The following is a 14,444-nucleotide window of genomic DNA, read 5'->3' as shown; positions in this document are numbered from 1 at the left end:
ATCACGCGGTCATATAGGTCGCGCGATCGTCGTACGATTGTGATGCCATAGGATTTTCAGAAGGCTGAGACAGAGCCAGCCACCATGAAGGATCCAAAATAGCATTTTGAGTAGGTACAAAGATAGTTGAACTTTGCAAGACACGTACACATTTGTCCTCCAAAATGTCTGAAGTTAGCGATCGCACGACGATCGCACGACCTTTGTGACCGCTCCGTAACTCTATCATGACTCAGACATTTTGTCAGATGAATGTAAAGACAATTATGTACCTGACATCTTAACAGTCAAGTTTTAAGCCAAAATGAGATTTGTTTTGAACGTAGTTATGAGGTACATTTGTATTCATTCTCAAATAGGCTTTCAGCATCATTTTTGCGCAAAAGTTCCTCTAAAAAATTGAATCCCCTGGAGTAAAGTATGACGAAGGTAGGTGATGCGTTCGAACTGGGCACAAATTAATACGTTTCCATTAGCTACTGAAGTATTACACAACTCAACACTATTTTACACGTTCTAGTCGTAACAATGATAGCATTAGAATTATCATACCTGAACATTAAAATAATACTTTAGCGTGGGGTCATTCGGAATGAGAATGTTGTAGATATTCTTTTAAAAAAGCCTCAAAACTCTTTTGCGTAAAAAGAAATTATAGAAGTCTAAAGCAATATTACAACGCTACGCTCAAAGCAAATCTTGTATTGCTGTTGAAAGTTTCAACGTTCACACATAGCCAAAATGTTTTTGAATTTGCTACGTGATTTCATGAAGAGAGAATGCATGGCATCGTACAGTTAACATGTTTCACCAACAGCTACCAGCCCCTGCAGCGGCGCTGACAACCCGGGGTGTGACCCAGAGCTCGGCTGGTGCCTGCTGAACGGTACCGGGACCGCGGTGTGTTCCTGCAGGAAGGGCTACAAGCTGGGTACTGACGGCGTCACGTGTGAAGGTACATGCCACTAACTCAAGTAACTTCCTACAATAGGGTGATAAACTAGTAGTTTCCGCAACCTACTACAAACAATGTTTACATTTCATATGTCATAGATAACCTGGATGACAGACCAAAATAGTGACTTTCGTCTGTCCATATAGTCAATGATCTAACAAATCTTATCATTTAGACGGTCTGCAATACATAATACCATACATGTAGTATAATGCAATACATAGAGTATAAATATAATGGTTTGGAATTACTAATTGAGTTCAGTGACTACGACCATTTACAATATAATGAATTAAGTACATTTTACGTTCTTATTGGAAGTCATGGCATCAATAAGTATTCATTGTCTCGCGATAGACGAAGACGAGTGTTTGAGTGGGCAACACAATTGTGAGCAGCTGTGCAACAACACCGCAGGCGGTTACACCTGTTACTGCAGGGGCGGGTACTACACAGTGGAGGACTATGTCGTGACATGCCTGGGTAGGCATCTTTACTTTACCGTGAAATTTTATCTTGCTTGGTTTCTAAGTATGATTTCTATTCAGTATGTTGTTTACAGTTAGGGTATGGGTTAGGCCACTGTTGACGAAAGCGTGAGGTTGTTTCGACTTAACTGCATCCAGCCTCAACTGACAACTACATTATTGGAAATTGAGGGCTGAAATGTTCATCCCTGGAAATAATTTTACCACCGGCATCTTACTCATTTCTGGCATAGTTAGATAAGTTAGATGGAACCAGACATTCTTTACGTGCTCCTAGCAAATCCATAATGTAACATAGTATCTGGTGCTCATTCATAGTATCTAGAACATGTAGATTGTGTTATTGTTTGATTGTGTCATAGATTAATAGATAAATTGCTGTTTCATTTTCTCTTCTTCGTCTTCTTCAAAAGAAATCGACGAGTGTACAGAGGGTTACGACGACTGTACAGAGCACGAGCAATGTGTCAACGAACCCGGTTCTTTCGACTGTGAATGCAAAGAGGGTAATGTTGTAGTGAACGGCATCTGTCTACCAGGTACGTAGGCAACCACTGACTGTATATGTGCTATATGTAGTTATGTTTGTATTGTATATGTATCTAGCTGTTTGTGGTCACGATACCACCCTGCTGCCTTAAGACCCTTAAGTGTCCACAATGTACTGTACTTGTCATAATTAATCTGAAAAAGTTAAGTAACCATTGACTGCTCCATTGCCCTAAATTGATAACATGATTAACCCGACCTTTGCTGCTATATATTTTCAAACTCCAATTATGAAACGTTCATTTTTGCATTTTGCGACTTGCAGTCGCAAAATGCCTTCTGGCCAGTGTAGTCGCCGTTGTGATGTTGAGATGAACGGACCTGTTCAATCCATGCCAAACATTTGTATACCTGTTAAAACAGGCATGTCTTCAACATGTTCGCACTAGCGCAGTGGCAAAGTTTACGCATTCTAAACCAATGCACCCGGTTCGAATCCGGGGTGGTAGATTTTTTTCAACTTTTTTTTTTCTTTTTTACATCCATTAAAATACTAATTTTTACATCCATTTGGCCACACCAATTTATTTCTTTGGTTAACGAATTCGCCGCTTGGTTTTTTTACCGAATAGAAATAAAAATTTAAAAAAACAACTTAAAGATGCCCCGCAACAGAGCTCACTCAAAAACAGGCAATGTGTAGTGAAATTTGCTGCAGTTCACGCAAATTTTAACAGGTGGCGTCTAGATCTGCTGCAGTTCAGGCACATATGTGAATCTCTCCATGCGATAATATCAGGTTTAGTTACTCTGTTCTATTTATATGACATTCTAATAACTAGAAAAAAGCGTTCACACACGCAAACATTGGCAAAATGCCAGCTTTTTTAAAAGCACTTGTTTCATTGCTGTTCACAGTAACAGCGACAAGCTCTACCAGCCGCCCTGCAACAAGCAGACCAGTCCCAGATGTCTCAAAGCCAATCACCACAACAAAGGCATCACAAACAGGCAAACCCACCGATTCCTGGACCTCCAAGCCAACAATAGGGAATGTTGTCGAGGTTAATACCGTAGTGATTGAAATCTTGTCGACGATTCAAGAGGTAATTATTGCAATGAATTCAGCTCTGTATAACTATTTTTGCCATTTCTGTCCGTGTTTCTGCAATACACACAGTGATTATTACACTTGTCAGCGATTCAAGAGAAACTGTTGGTTATTCTACTATCTATAATCTATATCTACGATTTTTTGCTACGTCTGTGTTTCTGCGACATTGCCATACATGCTCATTGTCAGTGTTTCTGTCTAAGCCACTGACACTGGAAGTGCCACAGAGCAATACGTACTAGGAAAGGATGAAGCTTGTCATATCTAACTGCTTTGTGAATTAGTGTGTCTTTAGGAAAAATATTGGCATAACAGGAAATCATCCAAATATATTGTTACATTTGATACTATCAAAGATTTGATTTAAAGAATGATATGTGACCAATTTGAAATCGATAGATGTTATATTTCTGGTATACGATGGTAAATGGTATATCGTTACTAGCAAACTCTTAAATCGACAGACATACATGTAGAATTCGGCGACCTCATACCTCCATGAAACCACAAGTAATTATGCAATTTTCTCATTAATTATGCCAATTAAGTCGTAATTAAGCTACATACATACCAAAAATTGTCAAAATCCGTTAGCCCTTTTTTGTGTTATCCTCATTGGAATTTTTTGACAAAACTGCCCCTGCAATTCCAAAACTAGCCGCTAGTAACCCAAACTTATGCCACTTCTTCTCGAGCACAAGATCTATTTAACACTAAAAAAATCGTGAACACTTCTTGTTCAGAACATGAGGTATCCAAACCGGACGCTCCGCTGTAGTAACGAAGAGAAGCCACCAGCGGGCGTAAAATCTAATCATTTTCAGTTTTTTGCCACACCCTACCAACACACCACGTATGAATTCATCCAGCCGTTCTTGAGTTCTTTTTGACAAACAGAAAACGCTCTTGAAAATATTTCTAAAATATAACCTCCATGAATATTTCCTACAGGTAACTACGAGTCAGCCAAACGCAAGGTTACAACTATTATAAGTTCTTCTGTGTTGAGACTCTTGAGACCCATCTACACATTGTAATCGAATGTATTTTTTCACTTGTGACAATGTGTTTTCTCCAGCTCACGAACCTGATCGCAGAGTTCAAGCGAGTTGTTGCCGCCGCTCTTACCGACTTCTGCAGCCAACAGGCAGACCAGATCCCCGCCTGCAGGACAGAGGCGGGAGGCAGAAGGCGAAGATCGTAAGATGTTCATATTACGCCTGGTCTGATTTAAAGATATAAGAATTATCATAACTTAATATATTTGATGATATTGTTATGATCCCTATCAAACGTCAATGCAACGGTGACTCATATCGTCTCATTCGCCCACGATATCATATCGACATTTTTATAGCGCTTGTGCTCGGCAAGCAGTGACACAAGATTGAGCACCCTAGCTGCAGGGGTATTTTTGTAATTAAAAAAAATTCTGAAGAGGATAACTCAAGAAAAGAATAATGGAATTTCATGATTTTTGTTACTACTATGTAGGTAGCTTAGACAAAAATGTGCAAAATGAAATACAAATTATGCAAAACAGGAGGGCATTTGCATAATAATGAGAACATTATATCATAGCAGCTTTTTTAATGTATCTGTTGTCCCGGACATGGCGTGGTCTTGACATTTAGTGGCAAATAGCTTTCGACATCAGGATAAGGTGGGGCAGGTTTGAGCCCCTAACGTTTATTTTTGGAACTGCTGGGGCGTTTTTGTAAAAAAATTCCAAAGAGGATAACTTAAGACAGGAACGATAGATTATCATCATTTTAGGCATGCAGGTAACAATGATTAACATGTTATGCAAATGAGGTATTAATTTGCATAATCAATCAGGAAATTAATTCCATTGTTTTCCATAACTGTCTTAAATAAATGTATGTTTATGTATACCACCACTACTTTACCCTGTATGTAATTAGCCCTCGGGCATGAATTTGCAATAAAGATTGGTAATGTAACATAGGTGATTCATGACAGGTGATACCATACATGTTAATAAAAGGGACTGATTTGCATAAGTAATGCAAAAATGGCAGAATTGCGTTATGATAGATGGTGGGAATTTTATGCTTATCATTAGTTATTTTCAATCAAGCTGTCTCCTTTCGAGACACCACAATCCCTTTACCTATGTCATTATGGTCACAGTGTTGAACCAAACGTAACTACAGGTACAGCCCCGCTGTGTTCCGTCCTGAAGACGTTCACGTGGCGGAAGGTTTCCCCAAACCAGCCTCGGACCCAACCAGAACCGCCCTCGCCTTCTTCATCTCCTACTCCGACACGGGAGACTTCAGGCCGGTACCTTTGGACACCGTAGAGACAGTTTTCCAACTGTCCCAGCCGCAGCTTGAAGCAGCCCTGGGCGGCAGGTCGTTCAGCTTCCTGGGCTCGCTTAGTGAGTACCAGAACGGCGACCAGGCCGATCCAGACGACACGGTTATCTACGTCATCGTCGGCGTGTCGGTCTCCCTTGGCGTCGGTGTTATCATCGCCGTCACAGGGTATCTGTGGTGAGTAGTTAGCACAAAAATACCTAAATGCCTTTCAATCTGTTAGCCATATGATATAACGATGAGCGGGATGAAGCAATGGGCTGCACTTGGACCAATGCCGGTATATTAGCACCGACTTTTAAAAGTATGAAATACAAAATGGCATATAAACCATGCTGACACTTAACATAAGTTTAATGAAGAAACACAGTTTGTGTTTATTTCTATTTATCTTTTTATTAAACTTAAAAGGGTACTTCCTTTAGTTCATAGTTGTTATCAACTGATTCCTCTAGACTCCGTTGCAGTCTTCGAACAAGGCTGTTTTTACAGGGGGGGCGTTGGTTCGCGATTTTCAACGTTGGCTAGGTTCTCTTGTGCCGGGAAAGGGAGTTTGCCGAGGAAGGGGTATCTCTGTGTAAAGGGAGAAGGCAAAACTACCTTCGCACCAACGTTGAAAATTGCGAACCAACGCCCCCTCCCCGGTATAAAAACCAGCCCCGTTCGAAGACTGCAACGGAGTTCGTGATTCCTCGCTGACCACGATACGCTTCAAAATAAGTTTGCAATCGTTTTAACGTTGCAGATTTATAGCCTATGCAAGCGTTACAGCCAATGTGGATGTCCAATGTGGAACGATTGCAAGTCCTATGTTTTCTGTCAGATTTCACCGTCAAGGGTGTGAAGTCTGCTATCTCAGCTGGCTGACATGTGTTTTCTGCCCCAAGGGCCAGGAGGAAGAAACGCAAGGTCGATGCTAACCAACATCATGCAGAGCCATTGGCCGTTACCATGGAAACGACTTCCAAGGACGTGTCAGGCGCTGACAACCCTGTCATGGACACCAAGTTTTGAGCATTCTTGCTTAAGCGTTGACGCCTTATTAGGTGCTGGAAATCAAAATTGTCTTCTGAGAGTTCAATACATAATTGCCATTTTCCTGAGTGCTGAAATGCTACAGACGGAAACTGTGATTCTGCATGTATACAGTAGATGCCATTAAAAAGCTATATGCACAATTTCATGAAAGGTTTTGGTCATTGTTTGATTGTCAATAACGTTTTTGTCGCGTTCGTATGTGTGTGTGTTTTGTGTGCATGTGCTTTGTGCGCGTGTTGTTGTGGATGAACTGCATGATTCTCCAAACATATATAGATGAATGAATATATGAATAGATAAATATGCTTGGGCATGGTTCATATAGAACAACAAATTGCCAATTTGCACATGCACAACAACAGATTACTAACTGTACATCCAGGAATATACAATCGTGTACATTAAATGAACTAAATATAGAAAGCCCACTTTTTCATACTTATGCGTATTTCCTCCATCACTCTCCCCGTGAAAATGATACTGTGTCTATATCAACCTTTTGCAGAAACGGACAATAGTTAGTAGATATTCCTTATCATCAGATTCACTCGTATAATCCTACTCCTAAAACAGAAGAAATTTCACAATTCAAAACCCCATGACAAATGGATCCTTCCAACTTCCCCTTTCCCCATCGCACGCAGGTCATTTTCGCTTGACACAAGAATCCATAGAGCTATTCACGAACAATCTCGAAACAGGTACTTATAACATTGATAGAGTCTAAACAACTGTATATGATTTTTGGACTTTTTTCATTATTGGCGTATTTTATTACCTAACCTTCATCGAGGTATTCTCATCACCCCTATGTAGTATTTTCTAGGACCACGTATTAACGTTATTGTTTTGGGGACAAGGTCCTCTCTTAACACCCATATAGTACTGTTCAGTAGCAAATGTTCGCATAGCCACCTTACTGTCCATTTTGGTACTGCCTGAAAAGTCCACGGCAGTGGAATATAATGCTGTCTAGAGGACCCCAATGGCTCGGCCTGGTACTGGTGCGTCTACTGACACAACGTCCACAGCCCTGGAGTTCATGCCTCAGGAAAGTCCATGGCAGTGGAATACAAGTCTAGAGGACCTCAATGGTTCGGTCTGGTACTGGTACGTCTACAGGTGTGGGATCACGCGCACATAGCGTCATTCACAGGTGTATGGTAAGTACTTATAGTGCTACAGGAGTAGTGTGTTCATTCGACGCAGTGCAAGACACACAGGAAACAATTGCAACAAGATCGTTGTTTAAGGTAATGTTTCTTCAGGTGTATATCAGATATAACCTCCTTGGGTGTAGCAAGTTCTCGAATTTGCGAAAGTAATTGGTGCTTGGTATTTTGTTTATAACAGTTCAATATAATCACTATTTTGACCTATGTTTTTTGTGTTTCATGGAGTGATGCATTCATATACTGTGCCAGTGTACTCTTTGTACATGACGTAGTGTTGTGAATGACTGTTGAAGTACTGCAGTCAACTGATAGGGGTCGTTATTGATCCATGCAATGCAGTAGGTCCAAACTTCTTGTCTTCAACACTTCTTTGTAAGTGATCACAAAAAGGTGACAATGACATAGGATAGCAGCAGTGGTTCCTTCTTGCAGAAATTTGTATAATCTGTGTCTATTGAAAAGAAAGCGCAAACTCAGTTTCAGATCTAGAGTCTTCAAGTGTTGTCCAAAGGGCACACACACACACACACACACACACAAACATTCAACATCGGCTTTCCACACACATACAGTATATACACAAGCTCACAGAAAAACTAATTTTCCACATTGCATTTAATCATTATCTTACCACTCTCTTTTGTACACATGAATAGCAGCGAGGAATATGATACAATTATACAGGCAAGGAAACTAAAACCTCCAAACATGTAGCATCAGTAACACAACCTAATGGCAATCAACATGTTTAAAATATGACCAATGTTGGACTATGTGTCTCTGTAACTGAAAAAAGCCTGTGAACTTTTTTATCTTTCTTCAAACTCTAAAACAAATTTAAATCTGTAATAGGGAGGGCTGGTTTCTGGTATATTGTGCCACTGGTAAGCATGCATGTTGGGTCAAATGATTCAATATTTTCCCAAGAGAAGAAAGCTACTTCCACCAACACTTTTCTGTAACCTGCATTGAATTTTTGCACAATATGGGAAAGATTGTGGGACAACCTCCAATGCCAGTACTGACTAGAGTGTAAACTACAGTTCAAATGTCCAGAAAATAATAGAAATGTTAAAAATAAACAGATGTTCAAAACAGTACAGCTAAATTCTACACACTCAAGAACGAGTGCATATATCAGCTACTCAGAGGTAGCTATTCAGTCCTCTACACTTCTGAAAATAGTTTCATCAGGTTGGTAGAATATAGGAGAATTCTTTTCACACAACCAGTAGCTACTTTTTACACTCTACATCGGCTACATATAATAGCGGTGAGAAGCAGAACTCCAATTAGAAGCTATGACGAAGGTGTCTGAGAGACATGGAAACATAAGCAATGTAAGTATCTGCTGATTGTGTAAAAAGAATTCTCCTATATTCAGTCTTCTGCACTGATGCGCTTGTCTAACAGTTAAGCTATTCCATTAAGATATGTTAACCAATACTTGAGTAAAAGATACAGTACATAGAGACAACAAGGTTATGCAAGACTAACTGGTCCTGTACTGACTGATTCCTGCTACAGAAATGTATGAAACAGGCAGATTAGGTTACACTTTCATATTGTGAATATATACACCTATTGAAGTATAAGACTAGATACATGTATATGTACAGAAACATGTATATGCAGCCGCAAACAGATACATGTTATCAAGCTATGACCATTACAAACAAGTTAAGTCACATTTCTCGCACGACTTTGACATGGTAAAATTTTTAAGTTAGGTTGTGATAGAATTGACCACAAGCACGGATATAACACAGCCTTTTCTGTAACTAAATATTGTGCAACATATGAATGACTTAATTCCCAGAAAGCACTCAGTTTGCGACTGTAGTGTTGGTATGGCTAATGTGATTGGGCACTAACTATGCTTCAAATTCGTATCAGAGCGAAGGTATATAGTTAAAAGTAATCAAATATTAATAAATGTAATACCAATTTATCATAACATATCCATAAATGCTGTACAATACAACACTTCTACCATTAGTACAAGTCAAAGTCTACTTGGGCCACCTTGTTTGAGCTATCAAAAGTTAACAGTATAAATAGTCTCTACACAGAGAAACAAAATAATGTCAAAGGAATGAATACAAGGGCTAATCGAAACTAATAGTAAATACAAATGAGACACAATTTGCTATATAGTGATTATTTTAAGCCATCAGAACTTAAAGTAAGTGGAAACAAGTGTGCCGAAAATTTGACACTTCAAAGTGTGCATGACTAGATTATAGGTGTATATTTACTGTTGATATTATCTACGACAGGTTTTTAATTTGCATATGGTATATACAGCTTCCCTAGGCATTCAGTCGTTGGCTATGGCATCATTCAACTAGTCAATAGCAAAGACAACACTGGCCATTGATAGTCTTGTACATAGACATATTATCTACGGTATAAGTCTTCAGGCATTCTCTACTTCTCTTAATCTTTTGCTCAAATCTGAAAGACGATGAACTATGAAATGCATGACGATGCTTCCCCCTAACTAAACTTAGCTAAAAACATAGCACAAGATTGCACAATTTTACCTTGTATACAAATGTTGTCTTTATTTCCAACCAATATCTTACAATGTTTTTAAAATGCATGATAGCAGATACAAACCAAACAGGATACAAGGAAAAACAAAACAAATCCTGGTTTAAGTAATATTAATTTTCATTATCTAGATATTCCAACCGTACAAGTTGTATACAAGAGGAAGCAATCAACAATTTATTGCATAAATAGATTACAGAAATACAGAGTTATCTTTTGACAACACTTCCTCAAAGAGGTTGAATGATGTGTTCCTTAGGTACTTATCAGCCACTACACTGAAGAACAGTCCCGTGACACTGTGTTGGGATGAACTAGCCTGGAATCCATCCTACTTTAGCTCTGGTTTGCTTCTCTGGTTGCTTCTCTGCAGAATAGTACTGCCCCCCTCCCCATTGGAATGTTTGGTCCTTACTTCTAGCATTATTTTGAAAATTGAATACTTCTCAGAAGCAGCATAAGGGAGATCAAACTTTAGAATGCTTGTGCAACAAAACAAAGAAAATGCAGGACATGGTGTTTCTGATCGACATAAATTCAAATACTTTTAGTTTTTTAGGGGAAGAACTCCCTCAGATTCCCCTATGATGTTCACACCTGCAAAACATGGCTTTTCTGCACTAAGATGCCCCTATGTAGTAAAAAAATTCCTGGTAAGAACACTGCAATAAATCTTCAAATGCCAACAGTTACTGTTTTTCTACACAAGGGTCCCAGCCTATTCAGCAAGGGAAGCCACCAGAGGAGTGCACTGGAGTTACAATAGGGTGGATACCAGGCTAGTTCTGAATGTTGGGCAGCAGAGGAACGTTAACAGACGTACTAAGTCTTTCTGGTGCAGGGCCAGCTCAGACCACCACACGCTGCCGACACGATGAAGTAAATTATCAGCTGGAAATACAAGAAAGAGATTGTATTATCAACAGTATTCAGTGTTGATTAACCCTTAAACTGCCAGAGTTTCAGCCCTGCAAATTAAAAAATTAAAAGCTATCAGTGCCAGGGTTGGCTGCTGACCTCCAAAAGCGACCCCTCAAACAAGGCTGAAGTCCCTAACGTCCGGGGTTTGTGCGCTACACCCATGCAGAGCTGCTACTTCGGGAAAATACGCTATCCTGGATATATCCGGGCACGGCACACAGGACATGTAAAGCTGTGCCGGATATATCCGGGTTTGGCAGTTTAAGGGTTTTAAAACTCACATATCTATGGTCTCTGTTGGCCAAAATTGTCCATGGTAAAATCCTAATTTACATCAGTCCAACAACATTCTCAATCATGGTGAAACAGTTCAAAAGGTACTAGCAAATTTCCGCCCGAGGATGGAGGGACGGGTCCTGGAGACAGTCCTCTTTAGATCGGATAGCAGTTTACCAAATACTACAGGTTTTTTTTTATACTTTTGACTGCCTGAACATTCTATGGCATCAGATTAAAAGTGACAAAACTGTGGAACTCACAATGATGACGATGGCCAGGATGACGGTGAGTTTCAGGTTCTTCATACACATGGACCGCGCCAGGTTCTTACTTGTCTTCTTGAATGTGACAGACTGTGGGGGGAAGGGGGGTTCGAGCTCAAGTCATGTTGTATCAAAACATGTTTTACTCCTAGTAATTATATCCTACCCATGAAAATCTATACTAACATATATCGCATGTCTTCGTCCACTGCCCTGAAGAGCATGTGCCGAAAGATATAGCCAATGCAACGTCCCCCCAGTATTCGACATTCCTGCATATGTTAACTGTGCATACTTGGGAGGGGCGCTTGGTACTGCACGAGAGATCTCTCAAACACACTGTTTTCAATGTTGCAGATGTGTTTAACCCAGAAGACAGTTGGTTTATATCTGCGACGAAATTGAATGAACGTTGGAGATTAAAAATCAAGCATATTATTGTTCAAGCAATGGTTATATGAGAGTGAAAAACCCTTCCTATTAACATGTATATGCTGACCTAACTAAGGTAGATTTCCTTAGCAGTAATCAGTGGTGAAAGAAGTAACAAGAAGGACTTACGGTTGCCTCCAGGTCTTCAGTCTTGTCAATCAGGAGCTCCAGTCTTTCTCCTCTGGCTGCTATGCTATCTGTTGGAATAAAATCAACACAATATACTATAAATACCTTTATTTAGATGGTGATTGAATTACTCAGTAGGGAGGAAAATGGTGTGTTTTGGTTTGCTGTGGTAACTACAGTTAATCTCTAAGCAGATCCTATGGTAGCATAAGATAGTATCAAAAGCTGCCAGAGGAGTGAAGCCGGCCTAGGAGTGTGTTTTGCTACAAGGCAAATGGACACCTCTTGGCTGACTACACTCCTTGGCCAGTTTGTTACTAGCCTATGCCATTGTAGGATTTGCTTGGAAATTACACTACAGTCACATACTGCATGGTAAAGAGAACACCAATTTGTAGTGAGATAGTCACTGCAAAAACTGCAAACATAGAAATGTAAAAAGTACAACACAGTATTATTCCAAACCATCCAAATCAAACAAGTCTTGCAAAGAGAACGTCCTAATGGGCACTTTGGCACTTAAGTCAACAGCACAAGTATGATCCATTACTGCCCCCTGGCAGGGCTTGCAAGTACTGCAGATTCATCAAAACAACTAACAACATATGGCAAAAGTCTTAGTAGAATACCAAACATTATCCCTTACCTATGTTTTTCACCATGATACCCTTCAGCTCATCCAGGTCCCCTTGTACCTTGGACACTCTGTCCACATCCTTACTCTCCGAGAAATGTTTCTGTGGAAGGGAACAGCACAGAAAACATGATCAACAAAGATATGTCAATTATCCAGATAGAAAATTTCATTTTCTGGAGAAAAGAAATTCTCTGAAGAGTCAGATGTTTCAGATGGCAGCGTTCGAAATACTTTTTATAGCCAGGTTTATCAGTGGACAACCACAGGTAAAAGCTAGGTTGCCCATGGACATTTCAGGTTGCCGCAGATCTAAAGCCGTAATTTTGATTTGACTCTCGAGGTTTTCGGTAGCTTAACATTAGTTTAGTTAACATGTGTGTAAAGATGTTTAATTCAGACGAGAAACCCCTATAAGAACTCTGAACATCCCAAAATTTGGGGCATTTTTCATGCATTGTATTCTGCTAAGATTAACATTATTGCAATGTTGATTTTCATCCTCGATGCACATATAAGTACAAAACAACATTTTTTTTCTCTGTCTAATTTACATCATGCATAGCATACACATGATGCTATGTTTCTTACCATCTGTGTAGAAAGGACTCTGGAGAATTCACTGTTCATGGCAAACGGCAGCGCTGTCTGTGCCCGCGCTCCATAGGTCGCCTGGAATCTGGGGAGAACAGCAAATATCAACCAAGTTCTTATAATACTTTAATAAACAACTTTGGGCAGGGACAAATTGACAGAGAGGACAATAAATGCACTTGATTGATAAAGGAGCTGTATGGATCAGAAAAAAATCTAATAGTCATGAACTGTGATTCTGTTTGTTTGTTTGTTTGTTCACAATGTAACTGTTTGTTTGTTTGTTCCTTTACAATGTTACTGTGACACCTGCATTACACACACCTAAAGGAGCACTATTCGAGTCTAAACAAAGGCACAGACAAACAAACAAGCAAACATGTAGATGCAGTGTGAAGAAGAACCAGTCAGTATTGCCCCATGGAAATTGACATTAACAGTCACCAAAACATAGGCAGGCAATTGTATTTGCACTGGTTGTGTACTTTTTAAATTTTTAAAACTATTTTTTGAGATTAAATAAAGGCTTGGAATGAAACTACCAATTTACCAACCAAATAAAACTTCTACTGTTCACAGAAATACTTATGAAAAGTTTAAAAGTTTTCATTACTTCAGAAACAAAATTTGACCTTACCTTCTCTTGACTTCATTCAGGTACATGAAAGCCTTGGATCTTTCAAAGTCCTGTAACAAAAAAAAGGGAACTTCAAATAAGGGCATGTTCAGGTTTTATATGTAAATGTACTTTTGAAAAACAACTTTTGAAGTTACCACGATGGAGGTCAGGTTTCTTAGAAGAATAATTGATTGTGTAAGAGGAATCTCTTTCTCTTACATGAAAAAAATACATATTTTTGCCTTATAAATGGATATATCTGAATTCTTTTATCAATTACCTCTACCATTTTAATCAATAGTACAATTTTACACAATAAACTTTGTACAGAACAAGAAATATTTAATCCAGTGATATAAAATTGAGTCTGTCAATGCAAAAGACAACTTTTACCTGCACTAACCTGCATATGCAGG

The 14,444-nt window shown here is 39.3% G+C and overlaps 2 protein-coding genes and 1 long non-coding RNA gene across 3 annotated transcripts in view; 2 read left to right on the top strand and 1 right to left on the bottom strand.

Moving 5' to 3' along the window:
- LOC118420227 (mucin-like protein) overlaps window positions 1-4,250 on the top strand; it is a 30,822-nt gene extending 26,572 nt beyond the window's left edge. The window contains exons 23-27 of the mRNA XM_035826947.1: window positions 818-955; window positions 1,313-1,438; window positions 1,857-1,982; window positions 2,851-3,038; window positions 4,125-4,250. Coding sequence (XP_035682840.1) covers window positions 818-955; window positions 1,313-1,438; window positions 1,857-1,982; window positions 2,851-3,038; window positions 4,125-4,250 — 704 coding nt within the window. The remainder of the gene's footprint in view (window positions 1-817; window positions 956-1,312; window positions 1,439-1,856; window positions 1,983-2,850; window positions 3,039-4,124) is intronic.
- Window positions 4,251-5,119: 869 nt separating this feature from the next.
- On the top strand, window positions 5,120-6,568 carry LOC118419902. Its single transcript, XR_004831679.1, has 2 exons — window positions 5,120-5,565; window positions 6,276-6,568. It is a non-coding gene; the product is annotated as an uncharacterized LOC118419902 (long non-coding RNA).
- A 3,573-nt stretch (window positions 6,569-10,141) lies between these two features.
- Window positions 10,142-14,444, bottom strand: part of LOC118419485 (vesicle-associated membrane protein 7-like) — a 6,124-nt gene continuing 1,821 nt past the window's right edge. Inside the window, 6 exon segments of the mRNA XM_035825877.1 lie at window positions 10,142-11,048; window positions 11,618-11,710; window positions 12,182-12,249; window positions 12,828-12,918; window positions 13,407-13,494; window positions 14,047-14,096. Coding sequence (XP_035681770.1) covers window positions 10,980-11,048; window positions 11,618-11,710; window positions 12,182-12,249; window positions 12,828-12,918; window positions 13,407-13,494; window positions 14,047-14,096 — 459 coding nt within the window. The 3' untranslated portion in view covers window positions 10,142-10,979.

The sequence above is a fragment of the Branchiostoma floridae genome, chromosome 7 (genome assembly GCF_000003815.2).
Source record: "Branchiostoma floridae strain S238N-H82 chromosome 7, Bfl_VNyyK, whole genome shotgun sequence".
In the NCBI taxonomy this organism is placed as follows: domain Eukaryota; kingdom Metazoa; phylum Chordata; class Leptocardii; order Amphioxiformes; family Branchiostomatidae; genus Branchiostoma; species Branchiostoma floridae.
This window is presented reverse-complemented; position numbering and strand designations above follow the sequence as displayed.